General features: G+C 48.4%; 3 protein-coding genes across 9 annotated transcripts in view; all 3 read left to right on the top strand.

Moving 5' to 3' along the window:
- Window positions 1-6,784, top strand: part of OTUD7B (OTU deubiquitinase 7B) — a 55,549-nt gene extending 48,765 nt beyond the window's left edge. For all 7 annotated transcript variants that reach the window (XM_024570650.4, XM_053914511.2, XM_045203339.3 and 4 more), the window contains one exon: window positions 504-6,784. In XM_024570650.4, the coding sequence (XP_024426418.2) occupies window positions 504-1,712 (1,209 nt within the window). In that variant the 3' untranslated portion in view covers window positions 1,713-6,784. The remainder of the gene's footprint in view (window positions 1-503) is intronic.
- Window positions 6,785-7,752: 968 nt separating this feature from the next.
- On the top strand, window positions 7,753-15,460 carry MTMR11 (myotubularin related protein 11). The gene is given in 19 exon segments (XM_024570680.4): window positions 7,753-8,023; window positions 8,380-8,470; window positions 8,905-9,026; window positions 9,251-9,311; window positions 9,479-9,621; window positions 10,104-10,182; window positions 10,290-10,425; window positions 10,672-10,759; window positions 10,922-11,010; window positions 11,092-11,216; window positions 11,659-11,725; window positions 11,952-12,022; window positions 12,559-12,725; window positions 13,021-13,194; window positions 13,470-13,652; window positions 14,082-14,375; window positions 14,705-14,829; window positions 14,831-14,874; window positions 15,435-15,460. Coding segments are annotated over 19 exon segments (2,136 nt in total). The 5' UTR covers window positions 7,753-7,957; the 3' UTR covers window positions 15,446-15,460.
- A 709-nt stretch (window positions 15,461-16,169) lies between these two features.
- On the top strand, window positions 16,170-20,531 carry SF3B4 (splicing factor 3b subunit 4). Its single transcript, XM_024570665.3, has 6 exons — window positions 16,170-16,275; window positions 16,719-16,847; window positions 17,150-17,692; window positions 18,003-18,209; window positions 19,764-19,937; window positions 20,118-20,531. Exons 1-6 carry the CDS (start codon window positions 16,242-16,244, stop codon window positions 20,303-20,305), a joined length of 1,275 nt encoding a protein of 424 aa, XP_024426433.1. The 5' UTR covers window positions 16,170-16,241; the 3' UTR covers window positions 20,306-20,531.
- Window positions 20,532-25,347: the final 4,816 nt, after the last annotated feature.

The following is a 25,347-nucleotide window of genomic DNA, read 5'->3' as shown; positions in this document are numbered from 1 at the left end:
TGAGGACATCATTAGTTCACACAGAACAGGAACATGGGCGAGGGCAAACTGCTGGCCTCCCGTGTTGAATGTCTTAACAGTTCCGGGGCTCCAGAATGGTTGGAGTGGGTTGGTTGAGATTAATCAGGACTTAATCTTGAGTTAGATTTTGGGATGAATTTGGCATGGAGAAATTCACAGTGAAAGACATCCCCCTGTTGCAGAAGGAAGGCCTGCAGGGGATGAGACAGACGCTGGATGTTAGATACAGCTTTCCGTTGTCCGAGGGACAGTGACCGGAGCTGAGGAAGGACAGTGCCCTCGTGGGTGACCCTTCCCCATCGGGACAGCAGCCCTTCTCTGACACTACTCAGTCACTCCAAGGATGGGGTTCCTCTTCCACATGGCTGATGGCGATGGTTACAGGGAGCCCCATGAGCCAGGCAGTGACCTCGGGACCCATGGGGACCTCTCCCAACTCAGACCAATGGGCTAACAGACAACCCTGTTTCTGTCTCTTCCAGGCTCCCCTGGCCCAACCTGAGTCCCCCACAGCCTCAGCTGGAGATGAGCCCCGGTCCACTCCTGAGTCTGGGGAGTCGGACAAGGAGTCGGTTGGCAGCAGTTCTGCCAGCAATGAGGGCAGCAAGCGGAAAGAGAAGTCAAAACGGGATCGGGAGAAGGACAAGAAGAGGGCCGATTCGGTGGCTAATAAATTGGGCAGCTTTGGCAAAACCTTGGGCAGCAAGCTCAAGAAGAACATGGGAGGCCTGATGCACAGCAAGGGCTCCAAGCCTGGAGGGATGGGGACAGGGTCAGGGTTGAGCAGTGGCACTGAGACACTGGAGAAGAAGAAGAAAAATTCGCTGAAGAGCTGGAAGGGTGGCAAAGAGGAGGCCGCGGGGGATGGGCCTGTGCCTGACAAGCCCACCTCTGAGTCCGTGGGTAACGGAGGAAGCAAGTATAGCCAGGAGGTGATGCAGAGCCTGAGCATCATGAGGATTGCGATGCAAGGGGAGGGGAAGTTCATTTTTGTTGGAACCTTGAAGATGGGTCATCGTCACCAGTATCAGGAGGAGATGATCCAACGTTACCTTTCTGATGCCGAGGAGAGATTCCTGGCAGAGCAGAAACAAAAGGAGGCGGAGAGGAAGATCATGAATGGAGGGGTGGGGAGTGGGCCTCCTCCAGCCAAAAAACCAGAGCCAGATGGTGGGGAGGAGCTGCTGACTGCCCCCCAAACAGAGTCCAAGGCAATGGCATTCTCCACTGGCTACCCTGGGGGCTATACAATCCCTCGGCCTTCTGGGGGTGGAGTTCACTGCCAGGAACCCCGGAGGCAGTTGGCAGGGGGTCCGTGTGGAGGGGGCCTTCCACCATATGCCACCTTCCCTAGACAGTGCCCTCCTGGGCGACCCTACCCCCATCAGGACAGCAGCCTTTCTCTGGAGCCAGGCAGTCACTCCAAGGATGGAGTTCACAGGGGTGCATTGTTACCACCCCACTTCCGCGTGGCTGATTCCTATAGCAATGGCTACCGAGAGCCCCCTGAGCCGGATGGATGGGCTGGAGGGCCCAGGGGGCTTCCCCCAACCCAGACCAAATGCAAACAACCGAACTGCAGCTTCTATGGACACCCCGAGACAAATAACTTCTGCTCCTGCTGTTACAGGGAAGAACTGAGGAGGAGGGAACGGGAACCGGGTGGGGAGCTCCTGGTGCACAGGTTCTGAATGGAGGGACCATGGAGGGCAAGGGGGCTAAACAAAGAAAGTTACACTCAACTAACTGGCTCATCAAGACCCAGCCCCCATGTTGATGGGGCAACTGCAGTGATGTTTGTGGGAGCCTGGCCGGAAACCTGAGTGTGTGTGCGCTGGAGGGCTGCCAGTCTGCCAGGACGGCACCTCCAGGGCTGGACAAGTCCCTTGCAGACCTTGATAGGACTGAGGAGGTACAGGGGGGAAGGATGGTGATTCTGTCTCATAACCGCTTGGGTCCATCCCAGGACCTCAGGGAAATCAGTAGGGGCAGGTGTGGGGTGGGGAGATAGCAGACGTCTGGGGAAGGAACAGGCAAAGGTGGTTCTCAGTCAATAAAGGAAAAAAACAGACCAAAGTTCTTTCAGGTTGGAAAAGAGCACATGGTGGAAGAGTTGGGGGTGTGGAGAGAAGCTGGGATATTAGACACATTTGCTATTGATTTGAATTAAGATAGAGATTAGGGTTGGATATTCTGAAGAATCTGGAGACAAGGCAGTAATGTGTGCTTATGGGTGCCTGTTAGGAGGGAGGTAGCTTAAATCTGTTTATTGCGATGGGAAGGGAAGAACTTAGAAGGGAAATCCTTTTCCACTTAAGTTTTATTTCCTTCTAAATACTGTCTGTCATCTGTTCCAGTTCAAGAGGAGATTGCTGATTGCCCCCTATCTTTTCCTCATCCTTTTTGAGGGGTGAACCTTGGCTAAGAAGGTTGTGATTTTTTAAAAAAAAAGACTTTCATTTTATTTAAAAAAAAAAAAAGAAAAGAAAAAAGTTCCCTCTGGGGAAGGGAGGAGAGTGATGAGAAGAGCATCTGTGTGTGTTGTTTTCTCCAGGTTAGTTGGGTTGGAGGTGACCTTTCTTTCACTACTTAGCAATAACCACGTATTGGAGTTTGCACCTTGGGAGGGGTGGGAGGAGGACAGACCTTTGGCCAGACTGTTTCAAACAAAACCAAAAACCTAAATAGAGCACTACCATTCTCTGCTGCTGCATTTCTGTAGAAAGCAACTTATTTTTTGACTTTTTTTAGAGGAAAAGAAACAAAAAAAGACCCCAGCAAGCAAAAACATTTTTAAAAATAATTTTTTTTCCTATTTAAGTGATTCATTTTCCTTCCTCTCTACTTTTAGAGAATGAATTTAACATCCCGGCTTCTTTTGTTAAGCCATAGCTGACCTTAATCTGTGGTTAGTTTATTAAAATAATAAATACTTTGTAAGAAGAGATATTTTTGATAATAGGACTGATGCTGAAACATGGGGGAGGGGCTGGGGCGATTTATAAAAAGGTAGTTAGAGAAATCTATTTTAGTGAACTATAACCACAGACCACAGATAACTCCCAGTGAGCAGACCTGTCTTTGGATTTCCCCCTTCTCCTGACCCAGCTGTTCTCTCCAGGGGGTGGGAGTGGGCCTGTGGACACAGTGGGGGAAGCTCCTTTGCATTTTGCACAAAGCACAAGTCTGGCCAGCCTGCGCTCTGGCCAGCACCGTTTTTAAGAGCTTTAAACCAGAGGACCTATCCTGGGCCAATTTTCCTTCCTTTTTCTCCCCTGGGGGAAAAAAAAAAAAATCAACTATGCAATTTGTATACACTCCTGGGTACATACACAGAAGAGGAGTAAGTGTACTTAAGTATCCAGGTGTTAACTGGGGCTATTTTTCTGTACTTGGAGGTATATACTTATAACCCAGCCCATGGACTGTAATCCCCACATGTGCGTTAAGGCAGGCACGGGCTGCGGGGGTGTGCTGGGGGGACTAGTGTTCACCATACGTTGCTTCTGCCCAATCAGGAAAGTTTTCACTCTCGTCTCCCCCTTGGTAACAAAGCCACCAAAACACTCCTTTTTATTGGAACTGCTCACGTTTTAGAAAGGTTCCTCCTCATCAAACTTGAAAGTCACTTATTTTCCAAATCTCATAGTAGCTTTTATTTGAAAGTAGACTGGTTTTAAGGAAGCAATGAGGTCAAAGGAGGGCATGTGTGTATTCTGGGCAGGGCTGGGGCTAGTATGAGACCAGCACTCCCCCCAGGTACGAAGCTTAAGAGGTACGCCAAAAACTCGGTAATCAAAATGATGTTTTAATGCAATATATTTAAGTTAATGCAAAAAGCCCATAATGAACAAAATATCAAAATCTTGAAGACAGGATTCCACAGGACTAGGATTAGGGTGAGGGAAGTAAGGCTGAGATGAGCAAGCATGGGGTGGAGTCCTGTCTATTTCAAACTGCGATACTTTGTTCATTGTGGTGGTCTTTTTTTTTTACACTAGTTTTGATTTTCAAAAATACTGCATTAAAGTAGTATTTTGGTCACTGGGTTTGGGGCACCATTTAAATTTAGTGCCCCAAATGAGTGCCTTTCTCCCCTTGCCCTGTTTCTGGGATTAGAACACCACTAGTGAGGCCACCACCTTGTGGCCTCCCGCCCCTAAAACGCACCCACACAGCGGGTGCTGGAACTCTCACCTTGAATGTGCACGGCTCACCTGGCGTTCTCATGAGCCCCCATCTGTCGCAGGGCCCTGGCCTGGACTGGTGGGCGCGGAACCAGACCAGGGGCTTCCCCAGAGAGTGAAACAGGAGTGTTGATTCTCCACTGGACTGCTGTGTTTGGGTTTGCTCTGTTACTAGTTCTAGGTTATACTTTTGTTTTAAACTGAGGACAAATGAACAAAAACGGAAACCTTGTGTCATGTTTGGTTTTTATTTTGATTTATAAATTAACCAATCCCAATTTCTTCTGACCTCTTTCAAATAAAGATGGAAATTCTGGGTGTTGGCCTAGGGGTGAGTATGGTAAAATAGGGCTTTATTTAGGCCCTATAGCTTTTTATTAAGAAATAAATATTTTTCTTAATTTGGGAAGGTAACTGTTTATTTGAGGCATTAAAAAACCTCTCCATTCTAAGGACAAGGGGCCCTGATTCAATGGATGTTTTTCTATAGGGATGAGTAAGGTGTGTTTTGCTGTATTCTTTGAGGAGGGTTGTGTGGGATGGGGAATGGGGGGCAGGTGAAGGAATATCGCCTGGGAAATGAAGTTGGGTTGGCTTGTGGTATTTTGGGAGGATGAGGGGGTGGAAGAGGCAAGCCCATGCAATTAGTGTTGGGAGAGGGGAAGAGTGGTACATGCTGTGCACGCAAAGTGAGCAAAAATACCTTAGTTAAGGAGAGGTCTGTGCGTGAAGGCGGGAGGCAGACCCCGCAACTCTAGCTAAGGGGGGTAATTTCCTCTCAGGCTTAAAGAAGTGCACTTAGTTCCTTCAATCCAGGGCTTCAGGGTGCCTGCTGAGGTTTTTTTTTACTGGAGAGGGGAGGTTTTCCCCTTAAGACTGCTGCCCCTCCACCCTGATTCACCCCAGTCCTGATGGAACAAGTATAAGACTCCAAAATCCTCCCTTAATCTATGCTGGTTTTATTGAAAGTTACAAGATTTAATCAAAAGTTTTTCCCTCATACATACTGGATTCTATCATTAAAATAAAGAGATTATATATATGATTTTTTTTTTAAAGATTCAATCTCTTTGTGGAGTGGGGATGGTGTTAAACACAGTGCTATAGAGCCAGGAGGGATCTACCCTCCCTCTTCACTGGGCTCAGTTTCTTAGGCAAAACTAAAGCTCCCAGACCAATACAGAAATTAGCAGTGACTTCGTGTTGTGTATTTGGGAGGTGATACTGAGCCAGAAAGAATGGGGCTGGTTCTGAGTGACTTCTGATAAAACTAGCTTTTACCATTGCTACTCCTTTCTAAACAGCCACATGTCTTACATTTTTTCTTCCTCAATAAAGGAGCTTGAGATGATTGTCCCTGAGTTACTCAGACACCCCTGGGCTCGGTGTCTTCTTTCTCCAAGGGTCAGTGGCCCCCCCCCCCCCCCCCAACCACGGGTGAGAAGACAGAATTTGAAGCCCCTTCCTGGCCTGGAATCCTCTGCACCAGTTTTCTAACGTCCTTTTCACACCAGGCCCTTCAGCTGGAGACTCAGGGAGTCATACAGGCATGCTCTCTCACTTTGTAGATACCCAGTCTGCAAATCACAGGTTGTTTCGCCCCATGTACTTAAGTTGATGAACAAAATATTTATTATGAGCTCTCCCATGTAGACACTTTCCGGGGCACCTCCCTTCACCGGCCTCCTGGGTAAGGGCCTGTAGGAACGGAAGCTGGCTGACAGTAGCAGAACTGACAGGAGTGGGGGTGGGGAGGACTTTGGCCTTTTTCTGGGCTTGGAAGGATCTGTGACTCATCTTCTGAGTCACTCAGCTCCACCTCCTCCAGCTGCCCCTCCCTGCAGCCTTCACTCTTGGCACAAATCTGCAACCAGATCAGGATTCTGAAAATGGAAAAATCTGATGCAGCCCCATTGCCTTTCCACCCTTCCTTTCATCCGCTGAGCCTCCACTGGGGGGGTGTGGGGTGGTGAGGGGTGGTCCTGCTGTTACCCCTCAGCTGCTGCTCCCACTGCATCCCTGGTTGGGTACTAATCCAAGTCAGGTGTTTTTTGGTTTTTGCCTTTGACGTTCCCCCAGTCCCCTGATGTTTTTCTCTGTATTCCTCTGCTGTTCCTTACCTCAAAGTATTAATAGAATGAGGCTCTCGAATGAAGGGTGGTGGGAGGAGGAAAGTGGACAATGACGTTTTTAAATTGTGGTACACACCTCTTCTGTTGCAGCAGACCTTGGGAAGTACTTTCTTCCCCAGAGATAGAGGCCCATGGAATGCAGGTGGGGCTGGCGGTGCCTAGTAGCTTTTAGGACCTCAAGAATCAGGAGAACCAGGCTCAGGGGCCGGCCACCTTTGTAGCAGGTGTAGGCCTCTTTGTTCCGGATTGACTCCCTGCCTCACAATATGTATTTTCACTATTTCCACAGTTGCAGCCAAGGCAGGGAACTTTTAAAGCTGAGGCCGGAAGGGTGTGCGTGCTGGGGGTTGGAGAGAATAAAGTGACACTTTGGAAAACTGGGGCCCCACCTAAGGATTGCTGCCTCTGTACAGACTCAAAATCAATAAAACAGCAGCTCATTCACTTACTTTGTATTTTATTTCCTGTCTTTTTTCACATCTGAATAGAGATTTTGCCTTGCATTCCTCCCCCAGTCCTCTTCACCTGCAGTTCCTTTCCCTCCTAGTGCCTTCCCCCCACCTTTGCTTCTAGGGTTGCAAGGGGGAGGGAGAAGGAATGGGCTTGTTGAACTGAACAGAGGTCTCCAGCCCTCAGCTTTCAAAGTCCTGAATGTGAATTATTAATTTGGAGATCTGGTGTCTGGGCTGGAGGGAGGAGTGTACTTGGAGTGGGCTCCAGTTTCTGGTTGGTTGTGTGTGTGTGTGTCTGTGCGTGTGATGGATCAGGTGGTGACATCTTTTCCTTGGGCCTCCCACCCCCACCCCAGAACTTGCACATAAACATACCCATACTCGTGTCTGCGTCCTGGAGAGACTTTAGTTTCTCGCTTTTCCACCGCACCCTGCACACGGGCATGTTTCATGGTGTCTGGAGAATGATGTACAAAGACACTAACTGGACCCCCTCCCCAATTCTTGGGTCTCCCCGGAGCAGAACTCCTTTGAGGTCCAATTTCCATTTAGGAAAAGGCCCAACCCCTTTTAGGTGGCCCTTAAGGAGGCCTTCACTACTTTTGCGTTCCTCCCACTTCCTCCGCTCCGCCCCCTTTGAGATAGTGAAAAACCAGGCTTCCCAGGAAAGCCACCACTCGGAGAGTCTAGAGAAGTGGCCCGAATTGTTCCAGTTTAATACTCGATATATTACTGCTCCCCTCAAACAGTCTCCAATACTTATGAACAGGAAGTGAATGAGAGCTGGGAACAGGGTAAAGAATTGAATCTGGGTTTTTTCCCCCCCAGTCGCCCGTTTTATTCCTCACCTTACCCAGGCTCCTCCACTTCCCCTCCACTTTCCCAAAATGGTGTGTGTACTTCTTTAAGAGGCTGGGCGTGTCCCCTCCCTCTTCAGAGTCGACTGAAGTTTCCGAGGAGCCTCCTCTAGCTGGGCTGGACACACCTTTCAAATACCCCAAATCGTGCTCCGTGCACATCAAACGCTCCTCTTCCCTGAGTGTTCCTCTGCCCCATCCCTGACTTCCCTCTTCTCAACTGCAAGAGCCAGCCTCTCCCCCAGGGGCTTGAGCATCCTCGAGGTTTCCCACCCTTAACTGTTCCGTCTCCGGATGGAGCGGGAGAAATGTGGTGGGGGGGCCGGGGCCAGAGTTTCAACATCGCCCCCCCGAAGGAGGAGCCAGAGACGGGGGTAAGGAGAGGAGAGGTGGGTTTTGGGGAAGGGGTTTTCAGCAAGAGGTGTGAGTGGCGATGATGTAGATAAAAAAGAGAAGAAAAGGATCTGGAGCCAGAGGAGGGTGTGTCTCATAGCAACTCTGGCTGTTGGAGCTTGGTCTGTCCTTTTCGGTCTCAAGTTCATCTTCTCATTATCCATTAACCAGCCCCTCCCTCCCTTTACTCTCTGCCAGCCCTGGTCCCGAGCACCCCACAGCCACTGATCTCAGTTTCCCCTGAGAGTCTGTGTGTGGACCTCCAAAGGTGGCTGCTCAGGTATCCCCAGACCCCAGGGTTGGCGAGGCCTGGGGTTTAACCCTACACCCTTCACAGCCCTCTGAACCAAAGTCTGTCCAGGGGAGTGGGATGCCGGAGCCCGGGAGTCGTCAGCTTGGCAGTTGTCTGGCCTCTGGATGCCTCCCAGGTAATAATGCCCTTCCAGTACTTCTGATCTTCAGAAACGCCTTCAGATTTCATCCTACTGCAGCCTTGTTTTGTACCTTCGCTAAAGACACCTTTGTATTCCTGTCCTGGCTCAGAGTGCCTCTTCTGCAAGAGGCTTATTCTCTTGACTCTGTCCAGAGCTGGCTGGGAGCTTGGACCTTGACGGTCCCTTTGTTGTCTTGACACTGTTACCCCTTTCGTCATTTATTTATTCAATAAATATTTGAGTGCCTACTATGTGCCAAACACTGTTCTAGGCTCTAGAGTAAAAGATTACAAACTCACTCCTTAAGCTTTCATTCATAGGAGTTAGAGGAGGATCTTAATCTGCCCTCTGAGGCCCTCCTGTCTCAGAGGAGTGGGTATGCGTGTGTGTGCAACACCAGGAATGGTCATAACCGGCTTCTCCTGTAGGGGAGCAGATCCTAGCCTGGGCCCCAGGGGTGCGGAAGGGGCTGGAACCTGAATTGCCCGGAACCCTGATCTGCACCAACCTGAGGGTCACCTTCCAGCCCTGTGGATGGCAGCGGAGTCAGGTGAGATGGGTAGGCCAGTGTAAAGGAGAGCTAGCAGGAAATGGGTAGGGGAGTCTAGAAGGATTAGACAAATATAGGATGTGAGATAGTGAGAGTTATTCTTAAAGGCTCTCTTTGGAATGTATCGGGGATAGTCAGTGGGATCTATCCCTAGGAGAGCGAGGGGCTGCTGAGATAGAATGTGAGATCTTGAACGTCTTTAGCATGTTATGTGCTTCCTCTAGGAGACTCCCCTGAGCAGTGAGTATGATTTTGCCCTGGCCAACATTGGACGATTAGAGGCTGGTAAGTGGGATTTTGGTGCAGGAGCTCACTTGGGGGTGTTGGATTCCCTCCTCAACCCTTCCTCTATTCTCGGAGAGCAGCCAGGGATGCAGTGGGATGGGCAGGAAGAGTTCCTCCTACAGGGACCCTGACCCCTGGCTACCCTGCTCTCTAATTCTTGACTTCAGTGAGCAGCCTGTCTCGAGTTCAACTCCACCGTCCAGGGTCCCTGCTTAAATTTATCCCTGAGGAGATCCTGATTCATGGCCGAGACTTCCGGCTGCTCAGAGTTGGTTTTGAGACTGGAGGACTAGAGCCTCAGGCTTTTCAGGTAAGAGGCCCGAAACCCAAGGACCCCTCCTTCCCTCAGAACCTTGGGATCCTTTTTCTGGCACTTCCCAGTACTCCCTTATTTCTCAGAATTTCTCTCAGCAGTCGCTCTGCTTCTTTCCTCAAGGAGTTGCTAAAAGGCTGGGACAAATGACAGTACAATGAGAGTGAAGGGCCTGAATCGTGCCCACTTATGCCAATTGCCAAGCCTGTCTGTGGGCAAGTGTCTTCCTTTGAAAAACAGGAAAAAAAAAAAAAGAAGAAAGAAAAACAGGGAGGGTTGGAGAAGATTACTCCTAATTCCTTCCAGAATTAACACTCTGATTCTGTAGTTCTAGATGTATTTTCCTGACCCTAACTCCCTTTGTTAGGGACTGCCTTGGCTGTTCTTTATTGGTGGCAAAGACAATGAAGCAATATGCCACATTTCCTTCCTTTTACTTCAGTCTGAGCCAAAAGGACGGGATGTCCTTTCCTCCACAGGTGACTATGGCCATTGTCCAAGCCAGAGCTCAGAGCAGTCAAGTCCAACAGTACTCAGGGATAACCCTGAGCAAGGCTGGTAAGTGGGAGTGCTCTGGGGTAAGGAGAGGGTAAAGAGTCTGAGAAGCAGAGGCTGGCTGAGAAGCTGTCCTCTTTCTTTTCCCCTCTGCCTCACTCCTGCCCTAGGCCAGAGTGCTGGCTCCAGAAAACCACCTATTCCCCTCTTGGAGACGTCAGAAGACTGGGAGACTGAGAGGAAAAAGCAGGGAGCCAGTGGCTGGAGGGTCAGTCTTGTCAATGAGAGATTCGACGTAGCCACCAGGTGACCCCCCAGTCCAGCCCAACCCCCGCAGCCTCCCAACTTTCCCACAGTTCCCTGACTCTCTGAAGCTATGGCTCCCTCACACTCCAGCCTCCTAGGACACCCACAAAACTATCCCCCTTACCTCCTAGATCTCTGAACTGGAGATCACTTGGAATGATCCCCGCCTATGTGGCATCCTTGTAATCACAGCTTTGCATTATGAGGTCACCGAGCCAAGATGTGACATAACTCTCAATTTCACAGCCTCTCCCGTTACTTCTGGGTCCCTATCCGAACTCTGGACAGTGAGGTCAGGAGAGCCTTTGGCCACTTTCATCAGGGCCGTGGACCGGTCAGTGTGAGGGTCAGGGCAATGGTTGGGGATTAGAGGGTTATGGGAGGTCAGGGGTCATTGTGGAGGGAGGGGATGGATTCCTGTGAGGTCAGTGTGGGGGCAGGGTAGGGTGGGGCTAGGAGGTTCTCCCACCGTGATCCTCGTCTCACCCATCTCAAGCGCCTGTCCTGGCATCACCCTGGGGGGAGTGATCTTCTCCGCTGTGGAGGGTTCTACACAGCCAGTGACCCTAACAAGGAGGATATCAGGTAAGGGACGTTTGATGAGAACCAAAGGTTAGGTGTTCAGGGCAGACTCCTTCCCTTACTTTCTGACTCTCTCCCTTCCAGAACAGTGGAGTCCATGCTCCAGGCTGGGCATTCTGATGTTGTCCTGGTAGACACTATGGATGAGCTGCCTAGTCTTGCAGATGTTCAACTTGCCCACCTAAGGTTGAGGGCCCTCTGCCTGCCTGGTGAGAATAATCTTTGACCCCTGACCCCCACCCCTAGGTCTGCTGACCCTAACCTGGTTTGCCACTTGCCTGCGATAGATGAGTAACACTTCAGCCCAGTGATTCTTAGTTTTCTACTCAACTCTCCCATCTCCCACATGCTGATTTCCTGTCTTCCAGACCCCAACGTATTCTTTTAACAGCTTTGAGATATAATGTACATACCATAAAATTCATTCTTCATCTTAAGTGTACAATTCAATGAATTTACAGTTTTGTACAAACATCACCACAATTTAACTCTAGAAACCTCATGGCCATTTAAAGCTACGTTTCATTCCTAACCCCAGCCCAAGGCAACCACCGCCTAACTTATTCTTAACCCTTCAGGCTACAGTCCCTGAATTCGAATCCCAAGTTCTCCTGATCTCTTCGCCCTTTTGACCCCTGTTCTCTCTGTCAGATTCACCTGTAGCTGAGGATAAATGGCTCTCTGCCCTGGAAGGGACACGGTGGTTGGACTATGTCAGGTACTCCCTCTTTTCTAGCCGTGACTTGTAATTCAACCCTCCCAAACTTCTGTTAACTTGGACTCCTAAGTGGCCTTCCATTAACTCTTCTTGGTTTCCCAAGAAGACTTATTTAGAAGGAGAAGGGGCAGAATTTTGGAGTCAGCCTCTGTTCTGTCCCTTGACCCATCACTCCCCTCTTCCAGGCTTATCATTCTCCCCTCTTCTTCCTCACCTGCCTCTCCAGGTCTTGTATTCGAAAGGCCAGTGACATCTCAGTCTTAGTGACATCTAGAGTTCGCTCTGTAATACTTCAAGGTGAGTTTCTTGGGTCAACTCTCTCCATTACCTGACTTTTTCCTTTACCCACCCGACTGGGTTCTGTTCAGGGAGGGAGACCTACGAGGCTTCCTTGTCCCCTTCTAGTGCTGACACCCTACTCTCCCTTTACTAGGAACCACCCACGGGCTCTAACTTATCCTTCAGTGCTACCTCTGCCTCCCACCACAGCTTGTGGTCCCTAATAGAAGGGTTCTCCAGCCTCTGTTCGAATCCTTCCAACAGTGGATGGGGATTGGGGTTGGGAATGGAAGGACAGCATGGAAGCTGGTTTGAGATGTATAATGCTGCCCCCTACATGTGAGTCTGGGTATTTCTATCCAGGTGGAGTCTATGAAGTGAATCATTCAAGGTCTTTGTTTTGTCTTCACTTCTATGTGACCTTTCAATCCTGCCTACCCCAAACTTTCCCCCTCTGTACCTCTCACTTCTTGCCATGTTTCCTTTTCTCATTCTCTTCTGCCCTAGTTTCTTGCCCCCTCCTTCTTTGTCCCTTCTCCTTCTTCATCACCCAGAGCGCGGTGATCGTGATTTCAATGGCCTCCTCTCTTCACTCGTCCAGCTGCTTTCAGCCCCTGAAACCCGAACACTGCTTGGCTTCCAATCACTAGTGCAGCGAGAGTGGGTGGCAGCTGGACATCCCTTCCTGACCCGACTTGGGGGAACTGGGGTCAGTGAAAAGGTGAGAACGTTTGGGAGGGTACTGGGTGGGGGGCAGTATTACTAAAGAAGTAAGAGGATCCGAAAATTATGTAGTGTAATCCATTGGAGGTGAATCCGGTCCTAAGGGTCCTGAGGTTGAGCTGAGTTTGAAGGGAGACACAGATGGGTGAGGGGCCACACTCCCTCCAGTGCTCAATACAGATTCCCACGTCCTGATCTTAGCATCCCTTGTTCCCCATGTCCCCCTCATTTTGTCACTATCCCCCTTTAGGTTCCCATAGTCCCTTCCAACCTCTTAATTTCCCTCTTCTTAGGCCCCAGTGTTTCTCCTCTTCCTTGATTGTGTGTGGCAGCTCCTCCAGCAGTTTCCTGCTGAGTTTGAATTCTCGGAGTTTTTCCTTCTCGCTCTTCATGACAGTGTCAGGGTTCCTGACACCCTTACATTCTTGAGAGACACTCCCCGGGAGCGTGAAAAACAAAATGGACAGGTCAGTGACTCCTATTTGTGACTTGTCTTCCACACCCCTCCCCCATGCCCCCATTGAGAAGTACTTTCTGAAGTTTAGTCTTGATTTATGAAAAGTGAGGTCTGTGGGTGGGAAAGGGGGAGGTTGGTGGTCTGTCTCAGGACTGGAGTTTCACCCTACATCTGACTCTTGCAGTAAGAGCTGAGAGTTTTGTAATTTCTCTGTAGACCTGTGAAAAGGATTATGTACTTTTTGCTTTTGTTTAAACATCCCTTTTATTGTTTTCTTCTGTCCAGTTCAACTTCTGTACACAAGTCTATACCCCAGGGTACTCCCCGCTCCCGACGGGGAAGTCTGTTGACCCGCAGCTGTCTGTCTGGGACTGGGATTTACGCTACAGCAATGAACAGATTCTACAGTTCCGTAATCCTGGCTATGACCCAAAATACTGCCCAGATTCCTGGCTCCCTAGACAGCAGGTGAGGTGTCTAAACTCCCTTGACTTTCTCACAGGCTCATCCTAATAGACGGGGAGAAGTTGAAAGACACAGTGTCTGAGTCCCCAGGGAAAGCTACCCCACTCCTCTTCTGTAGCTGTCACTTATCCCTGACTGTCCTCAGGAAGACAGAAATCCTAGAATAGCAGAGGGCATCCTTTGGGTCCCCCTCATCTTGCTTGTCTCATGCACACATTTTACGAGCTTCCCTAAAATCAACTTTAATCAGTCCTGAGGTCTACTTGGAAGACCAGTGAAGAGGAAAGTGAAAGAGTTCTCAGTGGGAGGCTTGTAGTTCCATCACTAGTGCAGTGACTGTGTGGGTAAGCTGGACAGTCCTTCCCAACCCTATTTGGGGAAACTGAGTAATCTGGTTTCTAGGTCACCAGTTGATTTTCCTTTCCCCTTTAGCCAAGCTTCATGGTTCCTAGACCCCCCAGTTCTGTATGGCTCTTCTCTAGAGGGTCCTTGACTCCTCTGAATCAGCTCTGTCCTTGGCGGGACAGTCCCTCCCTGCTGGCAGTCCCTTCTCGTTGGCTCCCTCGACCTGCTATTTCTTCGGAAAGTCTGGCTGATCAGGAGTGGGGGCTCCCCTCACATTGGGGAGCTTGCCCATTACCTTCGGGGCTGTTGCTGCCTGGATACTTGGGACCCCAGATCAGGCTCTGGAGACGCTGCTACCTAAGGGGAAGGCCTGAGGTACAGGTGAGAAGGGAAGGCAGGGGTTGGGGTGGGAGAAAGGTTTGACTGCTGAACCGGATGTTCCAGGAGAAAGCAGATGTTTCCAGAAGCTGGAAGAGCAAGGGGCTGGGGAAACTGGGAAGTGAAGTACCCTTCATGTTGGTACCAAAGTGGATACATTTGGGAGCGTGGGTGTGTGGGGAAAACTTTGTGGCTCAGATCAAGTGAAACCTAGGGTATAGTTAGAGGGAGAATGGGAATTCAAAACGCCAGAAGTAGGGAACAGATTTTAAAAGCAGAGAGCTAGAGCTGCAATAATACTCTTCCTCTGCCTCTCTTCACTCCCTTCCCAGATGGGCCTCTCAGCTCCCACAATAACTGGCCTCCAGGAGGAGCTAGCCCATCTTCAGGAGCTATTAAGGAAATGGACACCAAGAATATCTCCTGAGGATCACTCCAAGAAAAGAGATCCAAATTCCCAATCGCGCTGAAATTGCCGGCTTTCTCATGGGCAGGGAAAAAGGTGGGGGGTGGGGGGCGGTAAGGGAGGGTTCTGTCTAATCCTTTCCATTTTTCCTATCTGGTCTTCTGCCTCAGCTTTCACACCCCAGCCCCTTAAACAAAATCCCTGACTTGAGTTTCCGTTGCAGGTGGGTGGTGCTAACCTCCAACTCTTGCTCTGTCCTATTTGGTTCCTCAAGAGTTTTTATATAACTACAACTATAACTAAACTATATATATATAGTTTATTGTGGTTTGAAGAATTAAGAAACCAAAACAATCCAGAACATGATCACCTCTTTTTTTCAAAGCAATTCCATCCCTTTTGGGTATCCAGATGTTAATCGTGAGATCAGTCCCAACAGGACGGCCTTACAAACCTCATTTTCACTCCCTCTTATCGCTTCTTTGATTCCAATTTCTACTTCTTCCCTTATAGCGTCCTATGGGTATGGAGTAGATATGGGAGACATCCTGTCTCTTCCAATTGTATATTTTTGTAGTGACATTTCTATTTAAGGGGTTCATTAAAGCACAGTATTTATACGTGTTGCTGGCGTTGTTTCTTGTGTCTGAACACAGGCTCCTGGTGAGAGGGGGCGGTGTGACCCGAGAGGATGGCACTCACAATACTGACGAGGAAATGAGGGGATGGGCCAGGCGGAGGTCTGCAACATTCACGTGCAATTTGGAGAAAGGGTTCTCTTTTCCGTGCCTCCCACTTCGGGACAGATGGGGAAAAAGCACACCAAGAAGTGGTTGATGGGGCCACGAATGTTCTGGAGGCTGAGGCACCTCTCGGCTTCAGTCGCACTCATCGCCAAGCCTCAGGGTCCCCTCAGCCCCCTGTGCTGTAACCACGAGGCCCGCTGAGACGTCACTTCAGCTCCGACACTTTGCAATCCCTGCCTTGAAGGAGACGAAATACTAACTGAAGCCCAGGCCGGGGCTGCCGCACGGGGTGGAGGGGGTGTCTCCGCGCCCCAAGGCAGCCGAGTCCTTGGGTTGGGAGGTTCCTCACACACCCTTCTCCGGGGAACAAAACATATGAAAAACAAAGTTTTGTTTTTTTAGCTTTCAAATTTACACTTTGGGAGCAGTGTGATCCTGTAAGGTCTCACACAGCCTTGAGGGGACCGGGGCGTTTCCGTCCTGCCTTCTTGGCCCTGAAGTGCTCCCAGCGACACCACAAGGTAGGAGCTACAACGGAATGACTTGGTCAAATCAGCCGCAACAAGTCTCAGCGGCTCCTAAAATGGCCGCGGCCGCTTCCGGCTCCGCCTACCGCCGCTGCCCGCCCACCGCCCTCACGTTTGCCCCGGAAGTAGAAGTAGTGCCTGAGGTCGGGGGGCGGAGTCGCTGCCTGGAGACAGCGGGAGCTACTTCGCCATGGCGGCCGGGCCGATCTCTGAGCGGAACCAGGGTGATTGGAGGGAGCGAGTCAGGAATGGGTCCAGGGAGGCTGGGAGACCTGGACTATGACCCCCGGGCTTTTGCCCGTGCGCGGGAGACTGGGCCACCTCGGAGGGCGTAAAACCAGCCCTCGTGCCTGCCGGGGGCCGGGTGGCCGGGTTCAGGCTAAGGCCTGTATGTGTGACGCTTTGTATGGCCAATCTGCCTTTCCACTCAAAAAAAATTATGAACGGAATTTGCAGCGGGACACTAGGTCGGATTTAAGAAGACTCTAGTTTAGTTCCTGTAAAGAGGGAGATGTAAGGGCTTAATTTAACGTCTTTTTTTTTCCCTTTTTGGTCCTGTATTCCGTCTCCACCCCCAATTACCCTCCTGGGTTTCATCTTCGCGTTCCTGTCGTCTCTTTTCCTGTCATACTCATCTCTGCCCTAACCTCCTGCTCCCACCATCCAGATGCCACTGTGTACGTGGGGGGCCTGGACGAGAAGGTTAGCGAACCGCTGCTGTGGGAGCTATTTCTCCAGGCCGGGCCAGTAGTTAACACCCACATGCCAAAGGATAGAGTCACTGGTCAGCACCAAGGTGAGTAGTGGCAAGAGGTGCATTTATGTACTGAGGGGACAAAGGACTCCTGGAGGATTGCAGCACCATTCACAACTGTTTTGAAATAAGCAGCCTAAACATTTCATTTTCTTAAGTGTATACCCTTCATCTTAACCAAAAGGCTGAGAAGCGATTCTTAAGTCTAGCTCATGGTGTATTTCTGGAACTGTTCTCAATTGAAGTGAGGTTATTATTTCTTATTATTTGTGCTTTTGAAGTTGGATGAGTTATACCCCGTTTTGAGTCACTTTGCTTATTTAACCTCTCTCCCACTTCTGCAGGCTATGGCTTTGTGGAATTCTTGAGTGAGGAAGATGCCGACTATGCCATTAAGATCATGAACATGATCAAACTCTATGGGAAGCCCATCCGGGTGAACAAGGCATCAGCTCACAACAAAAATCTGGATGTGGGGGCCAACATCTTCATTGGGAACCTGGACCCAGAGATTGATGAGAAGTTGCTTTATGATACTTTCAGTGCCTTTGGGGTCATCTTACAAACCCCCAAGATCATGCGGGACCCTGACACAGGCAACTCCAAAGGTTACGCCTTTATTAATTTTGCTTCATTTGATGCTTCGGATGCGGCGATTGAGGCTATGAATGGGCAGTACCTCTGTAACCGCCCTATCACTGTGTCCTATGCCTTCAAGAAGGACTCCAAGGGCGAGCGCCATGGCTCAGCAGCCGAACGGCTTCTGGCAGCCCAGAATCCACTCTCCCAGGCCGACCGCCCTCATCAGCTCTTTGCAGATGCACCTCCTCCACCCTCTGCCCCCAATCCTGTGGTATCATCATTGGGGTCTGGGCTTCCTCCACCAGGTAAAGCTTTTGATTCAGAATATGTTTGTTTTGGGATTGTGGGGGATAGGACAGGAAGAGGGAAAAAGAGCCAACAAAGGAGGACATTGAGTCATTGGGTGATGAGAAGGGATTCACGGGTGATGGTTGTGGTGGGGAGGAAAGTTGCCGAGTCTCTCCAGGAGGTCGAAGTTGTGTTGGCTTAACGTTGTTTTGACTTTAGAGAGCTGGGAGGGGGAGAAAAGAGCGTATCCTGCCTCAAGAGGCCCTATTGGAATAGGCTCTTTAAAGATACTCTCTATCATTAACTCTTCTTTCATTTCCTCTATAGGCATGCCTCCTCCTGGCTCCTTCCCACCCCCAGTGCCCCCTCCTGGAGCCCTTCCACCTGGGATACCCCCAGCCATGCCCCCACCACCTATGCCTCCTGGGGCTGGAGGACATGGGCCCCCTTCAGCAGGAACCCCAGGGGCTGGACATCCTGCGCACGGACACTCACATCCTCACCCATTTCCTCCGGGTGGGATGCCCCATCCAGGTGGGTATTCTTTGCTGAGAAAGGGAGAGAGGAGCTTGGAAGAGGATCTCTATCACCACTTATGCTGCTGATCTTTTCCCGTCGACCATACTACATAGTTCCAGAGCTTTCCTTTCAGACATTGTTTTATAAAAACAAACACAAAATACTTTACTCTGTACTTTAACAGCTACCATTTTGTCTCCATTTCTTAAGTTTTTCCAAAGGTTGTAGCTCCCCTGGCTGGGTTTTGTTCCCTCGCCTTTTACTTCCATTCTGTCCTCTGACTTCCATCCCAAAGCAGTGACCCAATTGCCAAATCTAGGGGATGCTCCTGCTTGATCTGGTTTGACCTTTGTTCTTATTTAATTGAAACTAGCCATGTCGTTTTTATTTTTTTAATTCTTATTGAATCTATTGGGGTGACATTGGGTAATAAAATTATATAGACTTCAAGTATACAGTTCTGTAATACATCCCATTACCATTTATCCCCCTTTACCCTCTTCTGCCTTCCTCCACCTCCTTTCCTTCTGGTAATCACTCTACTGTTGTCTGTGTCTGTGAGTTAGCCATGTCTTTTTGTTTGAAAATCTTATCTCTTGGTTTTTGTGGAGCCTGCCTTTATTTTTCTGTCACCTCAGTCTCAGCCACCTTACTAGGCTCCCTCTTCTACGTTTGTACCTGCGCAGTTCCAGTACTTGGTCCCTGGTGCCTCCTAGATTTGTAACTCTGATTCCTGGTTAGTAACCTTCTAGACCCTTGTTGCTGAATGGACAGCTCCACTTTTCTACTCCTCCCCTTCAACTCTATTTTTCCTCCAATATCTGTGTTTTCAGGTGCTTAACTCAGAAATCAGGGAGCTATGTTTGACTCTTCCTTACCACCCCACTCTCAACACCCAGACATACTAACTCTGGCATCAGTGCCCTAGTTCAGGTTTTCATATCTTCATTATTTCACATCTAACTTACTGTAGGAGCTTCCTAATTCACACTTTGCCTCCAATTTTCTCTATTGTTAACCCACTTTCACAGGGTAATTTTTCTAAAACACAGATGTTTGCACACCTTTGCTCAAAATTCCCTTTATCTACAGAGTGAATCCCAAACTGGCCACCATAGGAGTCTGGGCGTCTCGTGATCTGGCCCCTGATTACCACGTAACTGGTTTTCCTGGAACATTCTGTGCTGCTTGACATACCTATGATTCTTGTCTTTTTTGCCGTTGATGTTCTATTCCCACTCTGTCCACCCAGAGTTCTTATTCATCCTCCAAAAATAGATCTTTGCTCAGACAGTATCTCTGCTACCTTCTCAAATCCTATCAGTAGATTACATCACTCCTTTAAATACTTCTGCAGCACTATTGCAATGCCGAACTCATGGAAGGAGCAAGTGAAGTGAGTGAGGAATTTCTTGGTAGTTGGTTGGTTCATACTGTTGAATGGGGTCACGGATAAGGGTACTCTTGACCAGCCTTATTTTTCATACTCTTCCTGATGTTACTTCTATCTCTTATTTTGTTTTCTTTCATTTTCTTACCCTTTCTCTGTGTGACTGTTTGTTCTCACAGGGATGTCTCAGATGCAGCTGGCCCACCATGGCCCTCATGGCTTAGGACACCCTCATGCTGGGCCCCCAGGATCTGGGGGGCAGCCACCTCCCCGACCACCACCTGGAATGCCTCATCCCGGACCTCCTCCGATGGGTATGCCCCCCCGAGGGCCTCCGTTTGGATCGCCCATGGGTGAGTAGGCTTAGCCTCCTCTCTCATCCTCCTCTGTCCTTGTGGCTTGCTTTGTTGCACCCCGTTCCCCCTGCTTTTTCTTCTCTTCTCACTGTCTGCCTGTCTGTCCTCTCTATGTGCTCCCAGAATCAGCTCTCTCTCATTTATTGCTTTGACTAACTTCTCTTTCTCTTCCTACAGGTCACCCAGGTCCTATGCCTCCCCATGGTATGCGTGGACCTCCTCCACTGATGCCCCCTCATGGGTACACTGGCCCTCCACGACCCCCACCCTATGGCTACCAAAGGGGGCCCCTCCCTCCACCCAGACCCACTCCCCGGCCTCCAGTTCCCCCTCGTGGCCCGCTTCGAGGCCCTCTCCCTCAGTAATTTCTCATTCTCTTTCCTCGTGTTACATCTCCGTAGTATCTTTTGTATTCCTTGGACCAATCAGATTTGCTCTAGCTTCCTGGGGTTAAGGCTCTGACCCCTGGGCCTTTTTTTTTTTTTTAAGTGTAATTTTTTTTTCCACAGGAGGTTTTATTATTTTTTTTCTATGTTGGTCCTAAGTGTTTTTGCAAATGTACACAGAAAATAAAACTGAACTCATTGTTTATTCGTTATAGTGTTTTCCTTGGCAAAGTAACTTTTTTTTCTGTAAGAAGAAATGTCTGTATATTGGGAGAAGAATGGTAATGTAGGAGTGAGGGTTGTTGTTCCACGTTTTTATTAAAGACTGATTCTGCAATGTCCTGCTGCAATTGCTGGACCCGCTGTCACGGAGATTGTTTCCTTACATCAAGTTTATGCAGTTAGTATATGAGATGGAGACTTAGTATCAATGGCATAGGGTTATTGTATTGAGTGAGAACAGAGGTAAAGTTCCTGGAGATATGCAGGCAAAACTATGAAGTAACACGCACAAAGCTACTCAGTGTAGTACTATTCGTAGTAACTAGATTGGAAGCAACTCGTGCTCATCAGTAAGGGATAGGTTGAATACACTGGTAAATCCACATAATGGAGTACGGAGCCGCAGTAGAAAGCAATGAGGAAGACTGCACACTGTTGGGAAGAGATCTCCAGGATATTTTAAAGTGAAGAAAGTAACATGCACGACAACGTATAGTGTGCCGCCTTACCTTTCTGTGGGTTGGTACAGTATGTATTTGTATTGAGGAAATGGAAGAAGTCAAAAACTAGAAGCTGATATAACTAGGGGAGGGCGGAGAGTTGGAGGAAAACTAGACTTCTCTGAGCACACCACCTGTGTAATGTGTTGTTCCTTGGAACCACGTACACGTCTCATAACTGCCGAACAAATTGGAATTGGGACCAGAGGAACTCGGGTGACCTTCACTGTGTTCTGTTCTTTACCACGAGTCGTCTTGGGTTAGGGATTTGTATCTTCCCATTTTTCCTCCTCAGTCCTTCCAAATCTGATTTACCTCACATTGGAATCTGTGCTCAAAGACTTTAGTAACTACACTAAATCCAGTGGCCTTTTCTTTGTGTTCTTTGTCACATTTCATCCAGTTATACCACCCCCTACTTGAAGCTTTTTTCTGACTTACGTAACCATGAACTTTCCTAAACTCTAGGCCAGAAAGGTGAGCCTGGCTCTCTTGTTTTCTTGCATCATCCTCTGTCATGTGACATTGCAATGGTACCACACGGGCCGCGGGGGCAGCTGAAGGTGCAAAGGTGAGCCAGGCTGTTCTCTCCAGGTTTAGATGGGCATAATTTATGATTATGAAAAAAATTTTGAGAGTGCGAGGAAGGCTATCTAAGAAAAAACTTCCTGGAAAAAAAAGTGCTAGTTGAATGTAATAATTTAAAGAAAAAGTAGTTGTTTCTCAGGGAAAGGTGAAAGGGAAGTTCATTCCAGGTCCATGGGAGATTTCTGAGCAGAAGGAGAGACGGGTAAACAGCATGGTGTGGAACACATTAAAATTGTTCGGTGCTGAAGGCAGGAGGAGGTCAGAGCCAGTTAGGGAGCTGCCACAGATCCGTGCTTCTCTGTCCTTTTTCACATCGTGCTCAGAGCCATTTGAAACAGGGCAAGGGAGGTGGCTGCTTCAAGCTGCAGGCAGTTGGCCCAGGAATTCTAGCTGTTCCAGGCTCTGCCCAGCAGCCCAAAGTGCTGAGGAAATGAACGTGTGAGCATATCGCTAAAACACATTTGTGGGGAAGCTGTTACCTGTGATAGGAAGCCACAGTAGGGGTTTTCACAAGGCAGTGACCGATTTGTGTTAGAACGGTGGCAGCAGTGTAGGCAGATCCAAGAGGAATACTGGGTCCTACATGGGGGCTACAGCGGGAGTTGGGGTGAAGATGAAGAAATGCATAGGGGAGTATTTAAAAGGCAAAATAGTAGGACTTGGTGTCAGTTTGGATATAGGGAATGAAGGGGAGGGTGGACTCAAGGGTGAGAATGTGCAGCAGGGTGAATTTGGGGGGCAGGGTGGAAATGGTAACATTTGGCTTGGGACAAGATGACTGAGGTGAGTTGCGAGACGTGCAGGCCGAGTCATTTAATGTCTGGTTATGTATGTCTAAAGCTTACATAACCAGGGGAGGATTAGACATGATATTTCATACCATGAGTGTCTCAGAGTGCCAGCTTCTAAATCATAATAGGGTTAACTGACCTCTTAATTTCCAAGGGAGCTCTACTATACAGTTGCTTTGATGTCACAAGCTGAGGTCGCAGGAGCACTTGGAACCTGGCAGAGCTAGCAGCTGGCCCCTGGCCCCAGGAGCAGGAAGCCCTCACTGGAGCGGCCCCAGGTGGTGGAAGGCTTTGTCTCAGCCCCTGTGTCCTCTCTGCCTCCCTGCCTATCAAATGAATTGACTCTTAACTGATCCTCAGTGAGGACTTCAACAACTGTTATCCTTATGCTGATGATTGTCAAATTTCTGGCTTGTTCTTTCACATAAGCTCCTGTGTGGTAATTTTGGCTGTTAGCTGATTTCATTTGATGAAGTCACAGCATCAGAGAGTAAACTAGTGCCTACCTCTGTCTCTTTGGGACCACTATTATCTCACGCCTTCTTTCTCAGAATCACTGAGCTTTCATTCATTGAGTAATAATTTTTTAGTGCCTTCTCTAGTCATTAAGTTTGGTTCCCCCAAACTCTAGCTCTCTTCCCTGGAACTCTTTCAGACTCTGGTGCTCAGCAATTCTCAGAATAGTGAGTATTGCTTGCCCACTTAGGTACTTTATTGTTCAGTTTATTGTTCACTAAACCAGGGTTTCTCAACCTTTTTTTTATTATTGCCCCCCTGAGGAGATATTTTTTCCCAATTGCCCTCCCCCATGTATAAAATTTTAATATCACAGATACGCTATATATTTGCTTATATACTATATGGCCTTTTGGAGGGACACCAACCATTACAATATCTAAGATTCCCACCTCCTCCTGAACCAATTTTTGACTCTTTGGGGAAGGGTATCAGCCCCATTGAGAATGCATGCTCTAGACCAGGGGTTCGTAATGTTTTGTGGGCCATAGGCAGTCCTTTGTGAGCAGGACAGACACTGTGAACCCTACCCAAGAAGAATACATATAAGCATAAATAGCCAATATCCTGAAGCAAAAATTCCAGAAGGCTCATGGATCCCAATCACAGTATCCCTGCATTAAACCGAATCCCTTAAGAATCCTTAAGGGATCTCATTCTATTACTTTGTATCTCCCGAGAATGTTGAAAGGTGCCTGGCATATACAATAATTGTAAAAATAATAACGGCTAATATTTACTGAACTCTTACTCTGTGCCAAATGTACCAAGGCTCTTAGAGGGCTTAGGATGCTCATTCAGTACAGGCACTGTACAAAGTGCTTTCCATGCATTGCCTCAGCTAATTCTCACAGCAACCGTCCAAGGTAGGTCCTGCTATTACCCCCATTTATTTTTGTTTCTTAAATCCTCATATGAGGATATATTTATTGATTTTAGAGAGAGAGGGATGGAGAGAGAGAGAAATAAAGAAAGAGAGAGGGGTGAGAGAGAAGTGAGAAACATTTGGATTGGTTGCCTCCTGTACATGCTCCAACCAGTGATCGAACCCCCAGCCTAGGTATGTGCCCTGACCCAGGATGGAATCTGCAACCTTTTGGTGTATGGGCCAACGCTCCAACCATCCAAGCCATTGGGCCAGGGCCTGTTTTTACCACCATTTTAAGATCAGGAAACTGGTATCAAGTTACTTGACCAAGGTCACATGTTAAGAAGTGGTGGATTCAATAATTGAGCCAATAGTTGTCTGGATTCCAGAGCCAGTTGCTTAATCACATTATACTATATTATATTTACTGAATAAATACTTCTTGAAGGAATGAATGTTTTGCTTTTGCTCTTGGCTTTCTATATGAGGTATCCCCTCTCTTTAACTGGATTATAAGCTCCTAGAGGATGGAATTTTGGTGTTGCACTTGTTAGCATCTCTCCTTGGGACTTTATGGTATCTTAGAGGTGCTCTCATTGACCTTGTTTTGTCTCTCTTTACCTTCCGCATCCTCACAATCTCAGGTACCTGGAGCCAGGTGGGTAGAAGCAGTGATAGAATACAGATGCGCGGCTGATGTTGAAGAGTTACCAATTTGATGGGCAAGTGGGGAAAGAAGCTACACCAGGAAGCAGTATAGGACAGTGGTTAAAAACCCTGGAAAACTGAGAAGCCAGAGACTCACCTACTTTCTGAATCTGCTGATACACCACCAGAGAAAGAGTAGTCTACGGTGACAGGAAGGAGATCAGTGGTTGCCAAGGATGGGGAGATAGACTACAGAGGGGCATATCGGAACATTTGGGGTATTTTTAAAAAGATTTTACTTATTGCCCTTGCTGGTGTGGCTCACTTGGTTGGAGCATCATCCCATACAACAAAAAAAGATTTTACTTATATATTTTAGAGAGAGGGGAAGGGAGGGAGAAAGAGGGAGAGAAACATCAGTGTGAGGTTGCCTCTCATGTGCCCCCCACTGGGGACCCAGCCCATAACTCAGGTATGTGCCCTGACTGGGAATTGAACTGGTGACCCTTTGGTTCGCAGGCCAGCACTCAATCCACTAAGCCACACCAGGCCAGGACAGAAGTGTTATTTATCTTAATGGAGGGGGTGCTTACATGGCATATTCACTTGTTAAAACTCATAGAACTATACACATAACAATGATGTATTGGAAAAGAATAAGGGCTCTGGATCGATATTGCCCAAATCCTTTTGCCATTTCTGAGTTGTGATTATATCAAGGTACTTAACCAATCAGTGCATCAATCTCATCATCTGGAAATGCTGATCATCTCATAGAATTCATGGGGAAGTGGGACAAGTTAATATAAAGTGGTCAGAAAAGTGCCCAAGTCAGGTAAATGCTCTAACAATATAATTATAATTACTTACATACCTATTTATTACCTC

Source organism: Desmodus rotundus, chromosome 12, assembly GCF_022682495.2.
Source record: "Desmodus rotundus isolate HL8 chromosome 12, HLdesRot8A.1, whole genome shotgun sequence".
NCBI classification, from domain to species: domain Eukaryota; kingdom Metazoa; phylum Chordata; class Mammalia; order Chiroptera; family Phyllostomidae; genus Desmodus; species Desmodus rotundus.
Note: the sequence above shows the minus strand (reverse complement) of the source record. Positions and strands in the feature narration are given on the sequence as shown.